At 43.9% G+C, this 20,859-nt stretch overlaps 3 protein-coding genes across 6 annotated transcripts in view; 2 read left to right on the forward strand and 1 right to left on the reverse strand.

Annotated features, from left to right (window-relative positions):
• Positions 1-20,859, reverse strand: part of LOC122715323 (nephrin) — a 220,543-nt gene that overhangs the window by 152,300 nt on the left and 47,384 nt on the right. The gene's annotated exons all lie outside the window — the stretch shown is intronic.
• Positions 8,195-17,560, forward strand: LOC122715324 (glucose dehydrogenase [FAD, quinone]-like). 3 transcript variants are annotated; one of them, XM_043937425.1, is made up of 10 exons: positions 8,195-8,324; positions 9,470-9,678; positions 14,391-14,519; positions 14,602-14,798; positions 15,111-15,470; positions 15,688-15,835; positions 15,914-16,231; positions 16,323-16,693; positions 16,792-16,886; positions 16,987-17,560. In XM_043937425.1, the coding sequence occupies exons 2-10, from the start codon at positions 9,471-9,473 to the stop codon at positions 17,069-17,071; spliced, it is 1,911 nt and encodes a 636-aa protein (XP_043793360.1). In that variant the 5' UTR covers positions 8,195-8,324; position 9,470; the 3' UTR covers positions 17,072-17,560. The 3 variants fall into 3 exon arrangements, with proteins under 3 accessions (XP_043793360.1, XP_043793361.1, XP_043793362.1); XM_043937426.1 differs by having other exon boundaries at positions 16,990-17,560; XM_043937427.1 differs by lacking the exons at positions 8,195-8,324; positions 9,470-9,678 and adding an exon at positions 14,215-14,314.
• On the forward strand, positions 18,621-20,770 carry LOC122715325 (glucose dehydrogenase [FAD, quinone]-like). The gene is made up of 7 exons (XM_043937428.1): positions 18,621-18,780; positions 18,906-19,134; positions 19,304-19,432; positions 19,518-19,714; positions 19,777-19,871; positions 19,942-20,206; positions 20,274-20,770. The coding sequence occupies exons 1-7, from the start codon at positions 18,778-18,780 to the stop codon at positions 20,742-20,744; spliced, it is 1,389 nt and encodes a 462-aa protein (XP_043793363.1). The 5' UTR covers positions 18,621-18,777; the 3' UTR covers positions 20,745-20,770.

A 20,859-nucleotide genomic window follows, 5' to 3' on the forward strand; every position in this document is an offset into this window, starting at 1 on the left:
ATATATAGATATATATAGATACATAGGCTCGTTGAAAAGTAAGGGGGTCGTGAAAAACTGAGACTGAAAGAAGAGGGCTGCAGCTTGCAACGATATACATCATTATTCGTTGGTGGAAAATATAATTGGCGGATGCGAATGGGGCAACTCGATGCCGCGGGAGGCCACAGGATATACAAGGAAGTACACTTAGAAGAGCGTAGGAATCTTACCGCAGTGGGTGGGGCTTCGCAATGGCCGAACGATGTCGCCGCCCCGGGCCTCATAAAATTATGGGATCACGGTCGAATCTCTCTCTCTCTCTCTCACCCGTTTACGAGTGATTACACAATTGTAGCACACACTGGAAGGAATGGTAGAAAACTTCGTTCGTCACTGGCTAAGATAATCGATCCTCCCCCGATTCGAGGTAATACGCTCGCCGAGCTTGCCCGAGTTTATTTTAGGAAACGAAGTTGACGGTGGCTCGGTTGACTCGGTGACGTCTCCAACTTTCTCGAAGAAAATTATTAAATGTTTACGGTAGATGGATATTTCCGAGGGAGCCGCAAGATCAACACAGTGCGGGGAAAGCTAAGTTGGCGCTTTATTTTAGCGGAAAATAAGCGAAATATACCCCTCTCCCTCCGTTCTCCCAGTGGGGGAATTCAACAAAAAGTTTCGCGGCACATGGACAAGGAAGGAGAGGGATATATATATACGACATATTCGCGCGACAGTTTGCTTATTTAAGCCCGGCTTAAGCAAAGCTCTCTCCAACTCGGGGAGAGCGTTACAGTTTGCCAATCGTAAGATCGAACTTGCAACGGCTAGTCCGGCAACTATCTTCGCGTGCACTGACCGATTCCTCTTAACTCAACGATCCTTCTTGTGTTAATTCGTTTCGAAAAGGAAAAGGATTATCTTTCATTTTATTTCGCACCAATCGATCGTCCATAACGTGGATAACGTAAAATGTGAAAATTATAATACCTCGGTTTACTCGAGCGCGAATTAAACGCGACTTAACCGGAGGGGACGTCTTTTATTACGTTCGAGCACCTTCTCCACTCGCGTACAATAATTCCTATGAATCATCCAATCGATTGGAATAAAAAGGAAAAAGAAAAACGTCGAGTCGAATAGGTCATCATCCACTCGTCGATTCAATATTACCGGAATATCCATTATTATTATCGTACGATTAAGTGAGAAGAAGAAGAGAAAAAGAGGAGGAGGAAATACACAATCGATTCGAACCAACGATTCCGCATATTCACGCGGACGGAACGATAATTACCAATCACGGAGCGTGTTTCACGTGTGATTAAACAACGAAATATTATTAGAGACAAAGCAGATTTACGTAATCCTCCTCGTGTAAAAGGGAATAGTTGAGTTATTTATTCGCACCGATGACGGATTATCCGAGATGTGATCAAGAGGGTGGGGGATGATTCCTTTTTTACAATATTTTTTCCGATTTCCCTCGAAAACCACGAGAGGAATTGCATAAAGATATTCCGTGGAGGAGAAGGGGGAAAAGAAATAAAAATAATGGAGGGGTGTTTGTAGTAGCCGGGGGTGTGCGTCAACCGAGTCTCGCCTTAATGCTCGTAACGTGTTCCGGTTGAAGCCGAGCATCTGTGTAAAATACGGATGAGACTTGTATCTAGCGCTCGATACGGCCTACAGCCGTGGAGAGCGCAACTGTGGTCGACCGCTCTCTCTCTCTCTCTCTCGCTCGCTCTCGTTGCCGGGCAAAAACCAGCCCCGCAAAGCGAAACGATCGCGCTTCAAAAATCAAAGCGACCAACAGATTCAACTTTCCCTTTTGAATCGAAATACCCCGAAATAAACTTTTCTTCCTCCGCTCTTTTCAGATCCGTTCGTCCACCTGTTATATGTATATATATATATATAGATATATAGATAGCTCGCTGCTTCTGTCCGTTTTATTCTCCTCTCTTCGTTTCCCTCTTCCCTTCCCCGTCCTCGGATAATTTCGAAAGTACAAAGGGGGAAAAGTGTGTAAGAGGCGCATCGTCGTATCGTCGAATCTTGTATTGGTTATCTTGGTGATTAATGATCAGAGGAGGAGCGAAGGAGCGGCTCGATGCTCGATTACGAATGCTGTCTTCTACTCGGAGGCTCGTCGATATATTCGAGGAAATATCTCTTCGTTTCGATCGTGCGAAAAATAATTACGCGCGTTCGATCTTCGAAATTCGAGATTACGTCAAAGTACGAATATTAATTTTCAAATATATACGATTAAGAATTTTACCTTCTCGCGTGCGTGGTCGAATCGAGAATGGAACGAGGATTCGAAATACGACTAGTTTCGTACGAAAAATATTTACGTCGCGTTTAATAATAACACAACGAGTCGCGTTTAATAATAACACGGCGAGTCGCGTTTGATTTTAGAAATTCGAAATATTATTATTAACGCGTAATTGCGTCGTCGAAGAACGAATTTTAATTTTTAAATACGATTAAGAATTTTACCTTCTCGCATTCGTGGTCGAATCGAGGATTCGAAATACGACTAGTTTCGTACGAAAAATATTTACGTCGCGTTTAATAACACGACGAGTCGCGTTTGATTTTCGAAATTCGAAATATTATTTAATTTATATATATAAATTTATTTATTGTTTATAAATTAACGCGTAATTGCGTCGTCGAAGAACGAATTTTAATTTTTAAATACGATTAAGAATTTTACCTTCTCGCGTTCGTGGTCGAATCGAGGATTCGAAATACGACTAGTTTCGTACGAAAAATATTTACGTCGCGTTTAATAATAACACAATGCGTCGCGTTTGATTTTCGAAATTCGAAATATTATTTAATTTATATATTATTATTTAATTTATATATATAAATTTATTTATTATTTATAAATTAACGCGTAATTGCGTCGTCGAAGAACGAATTCTAATTTTTAAATACGATTAAGAATTTTACCTTCTCGCGTTCGTGGTCGAATGGAGAGTGAAACGAGGATTCAAAGTAGTCATTTGTTTCGTACGAAAAATAATTACGTACGTCGCGTTCGATCTTCGAAATTCGAGATTACGTCGTCGAAAATCGAAAGAATAGAATTCCATCTTCTCGCATGCGTGGTTGGATCGAAAATAAAACGAGGATTCGAAGTTATATCGCGTTCGATCTTCGAAATTCGAAATTACGAATATTAATTTTCAAATATATACGATTAAGAATTTTACCTTCTCGCGTGCGTGGTCGAATCGAGAATGGAACGAGGATTCGAAATACGACTAGTTTCGATCGTACGAAAAATATTTACGTCGCGTTTAATAATAACAGAATGAGTCGCGTTTAATAATAACACGACGAGTCGCGTTTGATTTTCGAAATATTATTGAAGGCTAACGCGTAATTGCGTCGTCGAAGATCGAATTCTAATTTTTAAATACGATTAAGAATTTTATCTTCTCGCGTGCGTGGTCGAATGGAGAAACGAGGATTCGAAAAACCTTTTTTTTTATACGAAAAATAATTACGTACGATCTCGTTCGATCTTCGAAATTCGAGATTACATCGAAGAAGGAATTTTAATTTTTAAATACTCGATACGTACGATTAAGAATTTTACCATCTTGCAGTCGGATCGAAAGTGAAACGAGGATTCGAAGCAGCATTAGTTTCGTAAAATAATTATATATGTCGCGTTCGATCTTTAAAATTCGAGATTACGTCGTCGAAAATCGGAAGAATAGAATTGTACCTTCTCGCGTGCGTGGTCGAATCGAGAATGAGACGAAATACGACTTTCGAATCGTACGAAAAATATTTACGTCGCGTTTGATTTTCGAAATTCGAAATATTATTAATATTATTATAACGCGTAATTACGTCGTCGAAGATCGAATTCTAATTTTTAAATACGTACGATTAAAAATTTTACCTTCTCGCGTGCGTAGTCGAATGGAGAGTGAAACGAGGATTCCAAGTACCATTTGTTTCGTACGAAAAATAATTATGTACGCCGCATTCGATTTTCAAAATTCAAAATTATATCGTCTAAGATCAGATTTTAATTTTCAAATATGTCCGATTAACAATTTTACCTTTTCGCGTGCGTGGATCGAGAATGGAACGATTCGAAGTACCATTTGTTTCGTATAAAAAATAATTGTATATGTCGCGTTCGATCTTCGAAATTCGAAATTACGTCGTTGAAAATCGGAAGAATTTTATCTTCTCGCGTGCGTGGTCGAATGGAGAGTGAAACGAGGATTCGAAGTACCATTTGTTTCGTACGAAAAATAATTATATATGTCGCGTTCGATCTTCGAAATTCGAAATTACGTCGAAGAATATTAATTTTCAGATACTCGATATGTACGATTAAAAATTCTATCTTCTTGCGTTCATAGTCAAATCGAAAGTGAAACGAGAATTCAAAGTACCATTTGTTTCGTACGAAAAATAATTACTTACGTTACTTATGTCGCGTTCGGTCTTCGAAATTCGAGATTACATCGAAGAAAGAATTTTAATTTTCAAATACGTACGATTAAGAATTTTACCATCTTGCAGTCGAATCGAAAGTGAAACAAGAATTCGAGGTACCATTTGTTTCGTACGAAAAATAATTACGTACGCCGCATTCGATCTTCGAAATTCGAAATTCGAAATTACGTCGTCGAAAAATAGAATTTTACGCGCGCGTGATTGAAACGAGAAAGTACCATTTGCTTCGTACGAAAAATAATTGCGCATGTTCGATCTTTAAAATTCGAGATTACGTCGTCGAAAATCGGAAGAACAGAATTGTACCTTCTCGCGTGCGTGGTCGGATCGAGAATGAGACGAAATACGACTTTCGAATCGTACGAAAAATATTTACGTACGTCGCGCTTAATAATAACACGGCGAGTCGCGTTTGATTTTCGAAATTCGAAATATTATTGGAGACCAACGCGTAATTGCGCCGCCGAAGATCGGAACCAGATTTTAATTTTCATAATACGTACGATTAAGAATTCCACCTTCTCGCGTGCGTGGTCGAATCGAGGATTCAAAGTACCATTAGTTTCGATCGTACGAAAAACATACATCGCGTTTAATAATAACACGACGAGTTCGATCTTCGAAATTGGAAATATTATTCAAGACTAACGCGTAATTACGTCGTCGAAGATCGAAGCCGGATTCTAATTTTCAAATACGTACGATTACGAATCCTCACGTGCGTGGTCGAGAGCGAAACGTGGATTCGAAATACCATTTGTTTCGTGCGAAGAATATTTACTTGCACCGCGATTACGTGATCGAAGATTCTAATCTTCAAATACGTTACGAATTCTTCTTCTCGTCGAATCGAGAGACGAAATATTATTTCTTTCGTACGAAAAGTATTTTTATAACTCACTTCGAAATATCATCGAGATTAATAATAACGCGCCATCGTCGAACATGGTAATTTTCAGGTCAATGCGAGAGGTATAATCGCGAGATCGATAAACGTTATCGGTTGAATCTGCGTTAAAAGCGGGATGTATTCAGAATGTAACCAGTTTCTGGTAAAATCCGCAAAGCTTTGGGATCGTCGCGATTAATTATATTTACCCGGCGGATCTTGATCGAAGGAAGGCGACGCATCCGTGCGTCATTCGCGGATGCTCGAAAGAGGGGGAGGGAGGGAGAGACGAGATGATTATTGTTCGAATGGAAACGCAAAACCATACGGTATCGATTCCCGTCAACGGATTCCCGCTGTTTGCCGAACAAGCAATCCGGGGAAAGAACACAATGGGGGAGCGCATTTCTGTTTGACAAGACGGAAATACCTTGCGTAAATACGGTTCGTCATCGAGCCGGAAGGGAGGGAACGGTCATCGAACGGAATCGTCATCGAGTGGAATACGCGAGGATTCTGCAAAAATGAAAGAGAGAGAGAGAGAGAGAGAATCATCGTTGTCCAAAGATCAACGAACGATATTACGCAACGATTGGTCGATTCCTCGACTTTGTCTCGAATAACGAATAACATCCGGTTGCATCGAAGAAATTTCGATTCTATTATATCCTTTTACTCGGTCGAGTAAAAATACTACGATGTTATTACGGGAATTATAACTAGGAGGCGGGGACGTAGTGTGTCATTGGCAACGCCAGAGAACGCAAAAACGAAACTTTCTAATAATAAATTACGGTGACGAGCAGTTTCGAGAGTGGTCGAGCAGAGTTCAGCTTCCCTCCCCTCTCCGCCCCCCCCCTCCCCACCCGCCGTATCTCGTTTTTCGGCGACCAAAAAACGCGTAAGATAAAATTTATTGGAGACGTTGGCCGCGCTGCGTCCGTGGAGGGGGAGGGGGAAAAAAGGCCGGAAGTCCCATTGTGCGCCGAGTTTGCGCCGCGAAAATATGATTTTTGCTCGACCAACTGTGCGCAACGTGCATCCGAACAATGCACGAATTCACGGATCCACGACGAGGATTCGCTCTCGGAGGTCGCTTCGTCAACGCAAGATTATGCGCAAAGTTTCACGGACTCGGTTGTTAACCGCTAAAATTAGCGGTCGCTGATCCGAGAACGAGAGAAAATCTCTAAAACCGATTGCCAGTTTTAAAACAAAATCCTTGTATTAGATATCTAACCCATCTCATTCAATTGAAGGATCGAATCGAATCGAATAAATATATATATATATATACATATTTTCATATTTTCGGAAATGGATTTTGATACGATAAATAAGAAAGCGTGAAATATATGGACTGTCGAATGCCGATGTAAATTAATCTTTCTCGACCGACTTATCGTCGACTTTCATCCATAATAAAAGTTATAGGAATCTCTTGTACATCGAATAAAAAGAGAGACAGAGAAACGTGTATAGCGCGCCCGTCGTATATACGAATCGAGATGTACGAATCGTTTGAACAAGGCGAACCGATACATATTCGCGGCGAAATCGGCTCTGTGTAAATTCGATAATGGCCGTTTTCATCGTGTTACAACGCGGCGGTGTGGGTCGGTAGGGTTCACAGAAGCGGGAGAGAAGAGTCAGCGAGGGGAGTACGTACGCGCACACGAAAATGCGTATCCGGTGTCGCGTCGATCCGCGGCCGGTGAATTCGGATCCGGCGGCGGCTAAGTGGGACGCTATTATCGGTCCGTGTGTACTCGTTCGCCGCGCGTTATTATATTCTAGCCGCGACTGCTACGAAATAATACCCAGAGATTCACGGTTTATTAACATGCTGGACGCGCACAGGTTGCCGTTTACGTGGACAATGTTCGCCCCCGTTAATAATTTCATTGCGGGCACCGAATCGTTTCACCGGGTTAACCGACCGCCTCTATACGAAAACGTCGAGAAATATCTCGCTTTGTGAGCGCGTGGCGCGTCTCCGTCAACTCGAAAACGAAACGAGGGAGGGAGGGAGAAAAAAAGGGAAAAAGAAAAAATGAAAAATAAAAAAAAAAATAAAAAATATGTGTATACCGTGGTTGAAACAACACGAACAAACGGTTGTTTTAAAATCGAGTTTCCACCGGGCAAGTCGGCCTGGTGACCCAGGCCGCGCGACGAGTTTGTTTAGCAGAAACAAACTGTCAACTAATCTTTAGAATAACCTCGAGCAATTAAACAGGTATCCGACATGCGGTTAATTCTAAAAAACTGGAGCGCTACAAAGGGCGGAGGCCACCCGCTCTGCAAAAAAAAAAAAAAAAAAAAAAAAAAAAAANAAAAGAAAAAAAAGAAAAAACGGCGTCGAGCACCGGTTTTAACGATTCTCCTCCGGTTTGAAAGATCAAAGGTGGGACAATTAGCGAAATGGTATTTAAAAAAAGAAAGAAAGAAAGAAAGAAAGAAAGAAAGAAAGAAAGAAAGAAAGAAAGAAAGAAAAGAGAAAAAGAACGGTTGAAGATAAACGATTGCGGTTACGGGACAAACGAAACAAAGGAGGAGGAAGAGGAGAAGGAGGAGGAGGAGAAAAGATTAACACGCGCGATAACGATCGCAACTCCGTAACTCAAAGTTGGTCGGAAATTACGCGATTGAATCAGAGAAGAGTCGTCGAAAAATGAACGCGTAGATTTTTCCGGAGGAGGCGATTCGCTTGCCTCGGACGGGGAAAAGACGAAAGGACGAGGTGGGAGACGAATTATAAAGAGAGGTTGTACGGTGAGAGGTATTACAGTTACACCTATACCTCGTATAAAGATACGAGGCCGAGTGGCACGTGCGAGCTTTCATCGTGTCACGCGTATCTCGTCGTGCCGCGTTCGTTTTCTCATCCCGTCCCGATCCCGACACGAGTCGTCGTTGCCTCAACTAATAATTGTCAACGGGATTTAAGGTACAACGTAATAGTGGAGCTCGAGGGAAGTGAAATTCGAAACGATTCCAACGGTCGGTGGATAATTGGCATAATGCTTATCTATGGAGCGTCGTTCAATCGTTCCTTCGTTCGTTCGTTCGTTCGTTCGGAAAAAAAGTGTAATGGGAAGAAAGGGGGGGAAAAAAAGTCGTGTATACGATTCGTCGTGACGGAAACAATAGGATATTAAATATAATTGAGCTATTAGATTCGAGCTAAAGGAGGAACGATAAAAATAATCGTTTTTTTTTTGCGTTATGAAAATGTACTTTAATCGCGATATTTTTTTGTCTCTTCCCCGCGTTAATTCGCGCGATGTTAAACACGCGAAAAATTCAACCGCGCTAATTAGAACTAAAATTAATTAACGCGGCCCGGTTAGTTAGATCCGCATTAATTCCCCTCGCCCCGTTAATTAATGCCGATCCGATTTCAACGCGATGCCATAGATCTCTCTCGCCGCGGATGACAAACGATATAATATAATAAAACAAGGGAAAAACAAGGCAGACGGTTAAAGGTTCGGATTGATCCGCGACGTTCGAGGTCGTGTGACGCGTTGAGCGTGACCTTCGGCAAAAAAAGAAGAAAAATAAATAAATCGAAATATAAATTCCCTACAAAAGTTTCATGTTACGAAAAATAATAAAATTCCTCAACGATAATAAATTATCGTTTCCCGCATAACTGCGTAATTTTTTCAGCAATTTATATTTATATGATTATTTTGTTATGTCGAATAATTACGTAACTTGTACATTGCAATTACCATAACGACGATCGATATCGAAAAAACGTTTTCGTCGAATTCTTTAAATAACGTACAACTCGCGTGTCGAAACGAACGAAGATCTAATCTTTTGGCATACGCATACGCGTATTTTTTCTACGTCAATTTGAAACACGTGACTTCAAGGTGATTTCGGCGCGTCTATTAATTAACATACCGCGACAATTTTTGCGACAATTATCGGCGAAAAGTCGAACGAGACGCCTGCCTTCCGATCAAATCGGAACGTTTCCCTCCCCAATTCTCTCGATTACACTTCTCTCTCGAGAATCGATCCTCGAAATAACCCGTTTTTTCTTTCTCTTTTTTTTTTTTTCCCGTACGTGCTTCATAGAATGTCGTACAACCTGTCAATCTCGCCGAGCTGCCCGGATCCGAATCTGGGGCCGAGCCTCGCGCAGGTGTGCCCGGGATCGCAATTTTTGACGTTCATGAGCCTGTTGAACACGTTCGTACTCGCCAAGGAGGAGATCTCGCTGCTGTGCGAACGATTCAAACCCGTGGAACCTGCCGAATATTATTACGATTTCATCGTGGTTGGCGGTGAGTACAAACCGATCATTTCGATTTCGATCGTGCATTTTAATCGAGATATCAGTAGCTTTCGCCGTTCTCTCTCTCTCTCTCTCTCTCTCTCTCTCTCTCTCTCTCTCGATAATATAAACGTGCATTGAACGGGGTCTATTAAGGATATACTCGCTTTCTCGTCGTTTGCACGCAACGCGATATTATAATAACAAATTATAACGAAGGAACGTTTGTTATTATCGCGTAACGCTCGCGTAACGATCGTTCATTATCTGAACACCCGTTAATTGAACTTTTTTGTTTTGTAATATTCGCGATGCGCATCGAGAGCGAAATCGTTGGAAATCGATCGAGAGATGGTTCGAAAATAGGTGAAAGAGACCAAGAGCCTTTTTCCTTTCCCGATCGTTATTCCGTTATTCGCACGCTCATCAATTGGATCGTTAATCGCTCACAATTGGAAAGTTATCCGATTCTCCTCGAAAGAAGGAAAGATTCGTTCGCGTAATACGTTCACTCTTGATCGAGCCTCGATTAAGGTTCGAGAAACTTTCGATGCGCGAGGACAGGATGAAACCATAAATCGAAACAAGTATCGGCGGCGCTTGCTTCGATCGCTCTGTGCTATTACTCGGTTGTTTCGCAAAGAGAGAGCGGACGGGACTTTTTCCCTCGAATTTCCATCGAATGCAAACGCTCTTCAATCCGTATCGTTTCGAGATCGAAAAACGGTTTCTTTCTTATTATATTCGTATCCTCAGGTTATCAAAAGGTTATTGTTGCGTTTATAAATGACGTAAGAAGTTTCGTATTTAACAACGTGATCGAATTAATGGGGAAAAGTATGCATAGCGAACTGTATAGTTTCTTGCCGATTTTCAAAGTGACCGACTCGAACGTGACTCCGCCCGAACTTTAAAGAGGATGAAACTGAGGGGGGGAGAGAAATATCCTCCTCTTTCATTCGGTCCCTCTTCCTTCGCGTTCTCCATCCGATAAAAAATTTCGAAATCGAAAATACCGTTTTTTCTTTTATATTTTTCCAACGAAAAATATTCGATATTCACAACGATCAAACGATCGAATCCCTAGATTCGCGGGAGAAACGCGCGAAATCGTATAATTATATTATTTTCTATAAAAATCGTTATACCGTTTATCCGAAAGATAAACAACCGCGCTTCGTATCGCGTTTCGTTCCAGCCGACGAGCAACGAGCAACGAACGAATTTCGCAATTTCGTTCGCACGGGGATTCGAACGAAAAAAAGGGGGGAGGGGGGAATTGTTCGAAGGCCGGAAACGCAGAAACGCGAAACAAAGACTAACCGGTGGAAAAACTGGTGGCCGAAGGGGAGGGGGGGAGGTGTCGCAATGGCGTCGAGGGAGGGTGACGAAAAGTCGAGGGACTCGTTCGAGCGTGGCGAATCGCATCCAGAAACGGTGATGGAGGGAGAGGGGAGGGAGAGCAAAGCGAAATAATCATATTTGACTCGGACGCGGTTTAAACGTTTCTCCCCTCCTCCTCCTCCTCCTCCTCTTGTTTCTAAACGGGTGGAAGAGTCGCCTCGAATTTCGAATCGCTCGTTTCACTCGCCTCCTCCTATTTATTTATTTATTTATTTATTTATTTATTTATTTATTTATTCATCCACCCACGGAACAAAATTATATCCCACGCAGAATGACATCGGCGATGACTGTGATAGTAATTCGCCGATTATCGCGGGAGCGATTCGAGAGATCGCGTTCGTTCACACGGATTATTAATACTAAACTGTTGTTCACTCGGCCCCATCGATTACCGCGTTATTATTAATATCATTTTCGATTCGTAATCCCCTATCCATCTCTCGATCATACGAGTACCCTTCTCGCACTTGCTATTCATGGTGTATTGCATTGCGGTCACATTAGATTATTAAATTTCGAGAAAGTTTTATTATTCTCGAGAAAGTCGAGGAGAGCGGATCGAGGAAAGAATCGATTTCGTAGCGGAAACTTAACCGTCGTTCGAGAGCCTGGCTCCGTGTAAAAAGAGGAAAAGAAAAACATTGTCTTTGCAATTGTTTCAACCTATATTATCGAATGAATTAAATCGTTAAATTTATATATATATATATATATATATATATATATAGGGATATTCGAATCGGCAACGTTCGCGATCGCGTAGCTCGACGACGACAACGAGCCGATCTTCCATCCCTCCCAAAAACGGCAGAGGGATCTCGACGAGGTGTGATGCGGAAAACCGCGTTATTGCTTCCGTTACGTAAATCGCGATCCCTTTCAGGGCGTGATTAAAGGCGGGGAAGAAGATATTATCCGGTTACCGGATCGGTAAAAAGGATCACGAACACGTAACGCGCGCGGCAATTATGATAAAATATGCCGGATGCCGCGAAAATATTTTATAATAGCCGGCCGGCCCCGTTATTTCCATAATCTCGCCGAATATTCAACGTATCGCGCGATGAAAATGTTATTTTCCCGGTGACACTTTTCTCTCTCTCTCTCTCCCTCTCTCTTTTTTCCCGCCTTCCTTCTCATCCCCGGGCATCGATGCACGGCCACGCGCAGATTGGTGTGAAATTTCCGAGTCACACTCTGCGGATCCTAAATTCCGATCGAACGTTATCTCACACGCACGCACGCTCTTCCGTTCGTCCCCTTCGTGATAGGGAATCCTTAAGAGATATATCAAAAAGAAGGAAAGAAAATGAACGGTGGCGTAGGAGGGGAGATTGGTAGGCGAGCGGTAGACAAACAACGGAGCGGTAGGTAGAAACGGCGATGGAATGTAAATAAAGTCGTGGCTAAAGTCGAGTCGAGCGAAGGATTCGAGCGCTCCGCCGTAAGACCGAGCGTGGAAGTCGTAAGGAGATCGAGGGATTCATCGACGAGTCCCCCTCCCCTCCATCCGATGGATCGATATCGTTGGCGATGGTTACGCAACCGAGTTATGGAACGTTTCTTGCAAGAACCTGATTTTCACCCGTTGATCTCTCCGATTCCGTTGTGACGGCAATCCGGTGGTCCGGTTTTGCGGGAAATGGCATTGCCGGGAGAGGGAAGGGAGGGGGGAACGCCACCGGCGAAACGCAGAGAAAAACAAAAGCAGGATCTCTCCGGTATGTAAAGGGAACGGGGCTCTCTTCGCCTCGGAATCTGCTTCTTTCGAAGGGATCGATATTCGATACCTTCTTCTTCTTCTTCTTCTTCTTCTTCTTCTTCTTTTGTCCCATCTGTTCCTTCGCGTTTCGCGTTTTCGCCGTTTCTTGGGAGGGGAGGGGAGTCTAGGCGCGATAGACCGATGTCACAGCCGGTACAGTCGCGACCGCTACTTTTTCCTCTTCTCGAGAATGCAAGAAAGTGGGGCAAGAGCAATAACGAGCGGATGGCGATTCGAAACGGCTTATTTTCTGCGCTATTGCGCACGACCGAACAACCTCGTTCCCCCGATAACCGGTGTCCGCTATCTCTTCTCTCGATTCCATCGATGGACAATCCGATTAAACGAGGAACTAATTATCCTGGTTAACCTGGATCCGCGATTCGAATGTTCACGGCAAGGTTTTCGATCGATCGAGTCGATATCTGTTTTATCGAGAGAGTTGGATCGAGAATAAAAACGAGAGTTTTTTCGAATTTTTCCCAGGAATTTGGGATTTGGAAATTGCGGATAAATCGCGTAAATCTGTCGCGAAGGATCGAGCCGGTGGAAAAGCTGCGGGACGAAATACCGCCACGGTTAATTAATATTAAACGCCACGAGCGTGTTGTTAATTACTTCGAACAGCAACGATGAGCCCGATATTATTCCGCAACAAGCAAAGCTTCACGTATTAATCTTCCGAAGCGTGGCCTCATAATTAGCTACGTCTCATAAATATCTCGCGCCCGCAACGCGAGACTAAACAGACCCGTCGCGTTGCTACACGCTTTCGATAAAACTGAAAGATAACGTTGCAACATTTGCATGTCATTCGGATAGGAATATTAACACCGGTGTACTCCTTAAAGCGGAGCGCACGCGTACAAATAGCTCAATTTATTTGTCTCTTCCCGTTATTTATTTCAGGCCCGAGTTGATACTCTCCGTGAAATATAAACCGTGCAATACAAATTGCTCGTTTTTCTCCAATTTTATCGCTTTCTGGAACGATCGACGCGCACAACTTTGATAATCGAATATCGTTTATTTCCTCGAGTAACATCGTACTCGTCGATAAGTGAAAAAAATATCTAATCAATTTCGACAATATATATCGAAAAAAAGAAAATAATACTCTACCCGTCTTCTTTCGATTTGTCCGACAAACGAAATATTCCATTTTCGAAGAAGAAACTATACACGGACCTATGTTTTCGTATTTTCTCGCTCTTTCGGTTTCTCTCTTTATTACGCACGGATACACGGATACACGTGTCACGTGTAAGCGAAGGCGAAACACGTTCCGCGTACCAAAGCATCGCGGATATATATATATATATATATATATAAACATACTACACGCACGGTATAATTACTTTTACCTCGTCGGTGTTGCCAGTTTGCCACGGTCAAGGCCTCGTCGAACCACTTTCTAGCCTGTTGATGATTTGCCCGCCGCGTTGATTCGCTTCGTTTCAGACTTTTCATTCTCATCGTATGTTCTCGTTGTTGTTGTTGTTATTGTTTCGATTTCGTAATAAATCGTTTGGTCACTCGTTTCTCCTTTTTAGGAGGAACAGCTGGTTCCGTGGTGGCGTCTAGATTGAGCGAGCAACCGGAATGGAAAGTTTTGTTGCTCGAGGCTGGCCCGGACGAGCCGCCTGGTACGGATCTTCCCAGCATGGTGGCCATGTTTCTAGGTACGTCTAGCGTATGTCTCTACGTACGTTCGACCGTAAAAGTGGCAGAACAGAAATTAAGAAGATGGTTGATTTGGAACAGGAAGCGATATCGATTGGGGTTATAGGACGACGAACGAGAAGAACGCCTGCCTGTCCTCGGGCGGCTCGTGTTTCTGGCCACGTGGTAAAAACCTCGGAGGCACCTCGAGTCACAACGGCATGATGTATACGCGGGGTCATCCCAAGGATTACGACAACTGGGCGGCGATGGGCAATGATGGATGGTCGTGGCAGGACGTAAGCTCAAAATTGTTAATATTTCCAAGACTGAATGGAATTAAAACGAGGGAAATAGAAATAGAAATTAAAAGTTACGAAAGATTTCTCGAAACGTACGCATATTCTCGTGTACAATTTTTTTTCTCTTACACGAACGCTGTGGATTTATAAAAAAGAACGAGTTGCGACAAAGCGGATCGCGTGTAGCTAACGATTTACCAATCCGTCAGTCTGATTCACCTTAATAATAATTCCACAGGGGGCAACTTAACGCGACACACTTTTCTTTCCGTTTTTTTCTTTTTTCCTTTCCCCTCTCCTGTAAAATAGGTCCTGCCGTATTTCATGTGCTCGGAGAATAACACGGAGATCAATCGTGTCGGGCGGAAATATCACTCGACCGGGGGATTGCTCAACGTCGAGAGATTTTCTTGGAGGCCGGACATTTCCAACGATATACTCGCCGCTGCGGCCGAGCTGGGATACCCGATCCCCGAGGAGTTGAACGGCGATCAATTCACCGGATTCACGGTCGCTCAAATGATGAGCAAAGACGGTGTCCGGCGCAGCGCCGCCACCGCTTTCCTCCGCCCGTTCCGCAACAGGAGGAATTTACAAGTCGTTACCAACGCCACCGTGACGAGGATCCTGTTGAAGGAGAGGAAGGCGGTTGGCGTGCAATATTACAAGGTAAATGATAAATTGCGCCAAACACCACCGCTAATATCATTCTGCCTATCCATTCGTCATTAGCCATCGACAACGGGACCTATAATTGCAACCTATAATTACACACACACGATACTGACAAGAAATTTTTCCGTTAAAATCAAATACGACCGATTCTCCCTCTTCCTTTATTCTCATTTATCAAATTATTCCTATTTTCCGCAATTTGCATTCTCAGAACGGTGAACTTCGCGTCGCACGCGCCTCGCGGGAAATAATCGTTTCCGGCGGGGCCGTCAACTCCCCTCAGATCTTACTTCTCTCCGGGATCGGGCCCAAGGAGCATTTGGCGGCCGTGAACGTGAGCGTGGTCCACGATCTTCCAGGTCAGCGATCAGTTTCGCCCTTACAAACGTACTCTTAATAATCCGCATTTCTAATTAATAATAATTTTTTTTATATAGGGGTCGGTGAGAATCTGCACAACCACGTCTCGTTCACGTTGCCGTTCACCATAGACCGTCCTAACGAGTTCGACCTGAACTGGCCCTCGGTCTTGGAATACGTCGCGTTCACGAGGGGACCCATCGCCTCGACCGGTTTGTCCCAACTCACGGGAATCGTGTCCTCGATATACACGAGCCAGGACGACCCCGACCTTCAAATCTTCTTCGGCGGTTATCAGGCGGCTTGCGCTACGACAGGCCTCGTCGGAGCCTTGATGGACAACGGCGGCCGTCACATCAGCATCTCGCCCACGAATCTTCACCCCCGCAGCCGAGGTACGATGATGATGACGATGATGATGATGATGATGATGATGATGATGATAATAATAATAATCGAGTTTTTCGGGGGACGCCATTCTTCCAGGTACTCTTCGACTGGCCAGCAACGATCCCTTCGCGAAACCGATAATTCACGGGAATTACTTGAGCGACCCGATGGACGAGGCCGTCCTCCTCCACGGGATTCGGATAGCCTTGTCGCTGAGCAACACTAGCGCGTTGGCCAAGTACAACATGACGCTTGGCAACCCCGCCCTCGAGGCCTGCTCCCGACACCCGTACCTAAGCAACGATTACTGGAGGTGCGCCGTGCGCCAGGACACGGGGCCGGAGAATCATCAGGCCGGATCGTGTAAAATGGGCCCTGCCACCGACCGAATGGCGGTGGTTGATCCGAAGCTGAGGGTGCACGGCATCAGAGGGTTGCGCGTAGCTGACACGTCCATCATGCCTCGAGTATATAAAATATATCTTTCCTTCAAATTTTTCTTCAAAAAGAATTGTTGTCCGTTGTAATGGGGAGAGAAATTTTTTTCTTTTTCGATTTTGGAAAGGTGACGTCCGGGAACACGGCCGCTCCAGCGATCATGATCGGCGAGAGGGCAGCCGCTTTCGTCAAGTCCGATTGGGGTGGTGCGCCGTCAAAATGGTACGGGCATGCTTCTTCCCATCCGTGGAAAAACTGAAAAAAAGGGCGGTCGGGAGGCGATAGTCAATTTAGATAGTCAAATATTTGCCATATTTCCTAGTAGTTCCCATCCCACGATCGACAACTCGTTGGATCTATTGCTTTGGGGGATCAAATACATCGACTGGGACCAGGGTGACTGGTAGACCAAGACCCTTGACTCGATCTCTAGTCCGAACCGGGTTTTAACCTTCCGGTTCGCACAGGATATTTGCATCGCAGCTTTCGTTTACGCTCTCTTCGTTAGCCGGATCGACGTGGTATGTCGAAAATTTGATGTCCAATATTTTTTCTAAACGAACGCTTCTCCATCCGTTTGAATTTCTTAGCCTCTGTCGATATTTTCCCATCCGTGCCAAGAACGCGTAGATTCTTTTCCTTTCTTTTTATTATTATTATTATTATTATTATTATTATTATCATTATTATTATTATCATCATTATTATTATTATTATTGTTATTATTATTATTATTATACACGTGAAAACCCGTTATGACTTTTATCGCGCTCGGCTCGTTCGTATATTTGATTATCTTCTTCTTTATTAGATAAACGTCGTCGTGTACGTCGAAACCAAAGAAATGTAAATTGCCACTATATAAATGCGGATCAATAAATTGAATTATATATATATATATATATCTCTAACTTGTCCCAACACGTTTATATTTATTCATTTATATCCTATCCGTATATTCGAGCGTGCAACGACGTTCACGTTTTTGCGACAATTAGAGAAGAGAAACGGCGAAGCGTAATTTTTCAAAGCGATATTTATTTAGAAAAAAAAAAAAAAAAAGGAAGAGAAAAGAATCGACTTTTGCAAAACGTACAAACGTGAGAAACCCCCCTCCACACGTTGCACGCGCGAAACTTATTCCCACGTGTTCTCTTTTGTTGCGAATTCTCACGATTTCGCGTTCCCTCCTCTTATCGTTTGTATATCCAATTTCTTTAAATTTTAAATTGGATTAAAACATAGTATATATTTTATTTGCAAAAAGTAGGGATGGTATCCGTGGATACATCCGCTCAGGATGCAAAATGGAATATTAGGGAGAGGATACGTAATTTAACTCCTTAATGTCTGAATAACGAATTCTTCTTCGTGCGACAGGTTTCCTAGCTCCCTTAATTTAATACGCAACCGGAGTATATAACCGAAATTGGCACAGCCTCGAGATACGATTTAAACGGATACGCCGTGATTATAGTAGAATAACGAGCCATCAATCAGGATTACAAATCTCTTAACGCGTATATTTGGGACATTAAGAATAACACACCGTCTCGAGGCATCTTCATATATATGTATATATATATACGTGTGTATTAAATTTAAAAAATTTTAAAACGCGCGTGCGAGATTCTCAAACTTTTCTTATCTTATCTCGCGATAAGACGGGACATTTTAATGGCATATTTAACAATCGAGGGATAGTTGAGGTATAAATGGAAATGAAATATTACCACGGTTGAAATAATATTTTACCGGGCGGCGATTTACCGATCATCGATCATTTCCTTCCGGCGAATTTCGACGCAATCCATCAATACGACGGGACGTCAGATAGCAAACGTCGACGCAATGATTTTTTAACTTTTTCCTTCCGCAATTTCCGCGAGTAATAATTTATTAAAATGGATCGCTTCATTTGTTTCGCGGATCCGTTTTCAAAACTTTTTTTTTTTTTTATCGTGTTTATCGCGGCCGCCTCATCATCAATCGTTGGAGAAAAAGGGGGCTATAAGAAGGGGATTTCGAGGGATACGAGGCTCAGTCGAGCAGACCAAAGCCCGCCGTGCATGGTTTTTGCGTCTGTGTGCGCGCAATCGCTTCTTTTCGCAACATGGTACGTTGAACAATTTTCCATTCTGATTCTAGATTCCATTTTTATCCAATCCTTTACCCACGTCGAAGGGGAGAAAGAAACGGAGATGATCGTTGTTCCCCAACGCGGAATAATTCTTCTTTCAGGCGAACGTTATAGACTCGTTGTACAGCGACGCCTTGTCCTCGCTGCCCTGCACGACGCCTTTCCTCGGCGGGCCCCAGCTCACCGACGTTTGCTCGGCGAGCAACGGGGAACTGTTCCTCGCCCTTCTCAATTTCTTCGTCGCCACGAGCCCTGTGATCGGCGAGCCGTGCCACCGCGTCCACTCCTCGAGGATACCCGATCTCAGCTACGATTTCATCGTGGTCGGTGGTAAGTTGTCGAATTAAAGGTAAAGGGATCGAGGAAAATCGGATCAATCTTCCTTTCCGGATCTCCTCGCGGATTTCGAGGTCGGCGCCGCTTTCAGAAATTTCAAGAAAGTTGGCACGAGTTTGCCACGGGTATTAAAATGTACGTCAACAATCGCGTTTCAATACAGGCGGGGCTGCGGGGGCGGTGGTGGCTGGAAGACTGAGCGAAGTTTCAAATTGGAAAGTTCTCCTACTGGAGGCAGGCCCGGATGAGCCGGCGGGGGCTGAGATACCTAGCAATCTTCAGCTTTATCTCGGTAATTAATTTTACGGGGGAGGGGGGGGGATGCATTAAGTCGGGAGAAAAAAGAAAGAGAGAAGAAAATTGGTTTGCAAAAACAGGCGGTGATCTGGATTGGAAGTATCGCACGTCGAACGAGTCGCATGCCTGCATGAGTAATGGAGGCAGTTGCTACTGGCCTCGAGGTAAGAACCTCGGGGGGACGACTGTTCACCACGGCATGGCGTATCATCGTGGCCACCCCAAAGATTACGAGAAATGGGTCGAACAGGGCGCCCTAGGCTGGAGCTGGGACGAAGTACGGACTCCCCAAATACGTTCTTCCCCATCCAACCTTTCTCACTCGTCACCTGTTTCCAGGTGATGCCGTATTACCTGAAATCCGAGAACAACACCGAGCTGCACAGAGTTGGCACGAAATACCATCGAAACGGAGGAGTCATGAACGTGGAAAGGTCCTATTAAAAATTCTATTCTAACCACCTCGAAAACTGACAAGTTTGAAAATAATGATAATATCGACAGATTCCCGTACCAGCCCCCTTTCGCCTGGGAAATCCTGAGGGCGGCCGAGGAGGCGGGTTTCGGAATTTCCGAGGATTTGTCCGGGGATAGGATCAACGGTTTCACCATAGCCCAAACCATAAGCAAGAACGGCGTACGAGTGAGCAGCGCCAGAGCGTTCATCACGCCGTTCGAGGACCGTAAGAATCTTCACGTGATCGTGAACGCGACCGTGACGAGGGTGAGGACGCTGAGCAAGAGGGCGACAGGCGTGGACGTGTTGGTGGTAAGTTTGGAGAGATCGAGAGACCCGCTCGAAATCGGTTCATCCCCGTTTATATCTGCCTATTCAGAACGGGAGGAAGAGGATCGTATTCGCGAAACGGGAGGTGGTGTTGTCCGCCGGCACGATAAACACGCCCCAGTTGCTAATGCTGTCGGGCATAGGGCCCAGGGAGCACCTTCGATCCATGGGGATCCCCGTTGTGGTCGATTTGCCGGGGGTCGGCGAGAATCTTCACAATCACCAATCGTTCGGCCTCGACTACTCGTTGGCCGAGCAATTTTACCCGACCTTCAACCAGACCAACGTTAACCAATACTTGTACAATCAAACGGGCCCGCTCTCGAGCACGGGCCTTGCGCAAGTGACGGGCATCTGGCACTCCAACTTCACCACCCCCGACGACCCCGACATCCAGATATTCTTCGCCGGTTATCAAGCGATTTGCAACCCCAAATCGAAGATCGCCGATCTCTCGGCTCACGACAAACAGGCGGTGAGAATGTCGGCGTTGAATCTTCAGCCTACGAGCAAAGGTTAGATAGAAACACTTCTCTCTTCCCCTCTTCCTTTTCATTAATCGAATATTATTATAATTATTATTATATATAATTATTTTATATTTATTATATATAATATATATATATATTTTTTAT

Source organism: Apis laboriosa, unplaced genomic scaffold (assembly GCF_014066325.1).
Source record: "Apis laboriosa isolate Shangri-la unplaced genomic scaffold, ASM1406632v1 scaffold34_cov151, whole genome shotgun sequence".
Taxonomy (NCBI): Eukaryota; Metazoa; Arthropoda; class Insecta; order Hymenoptera; family Apidae; genus Apis; species Apis laboriosa.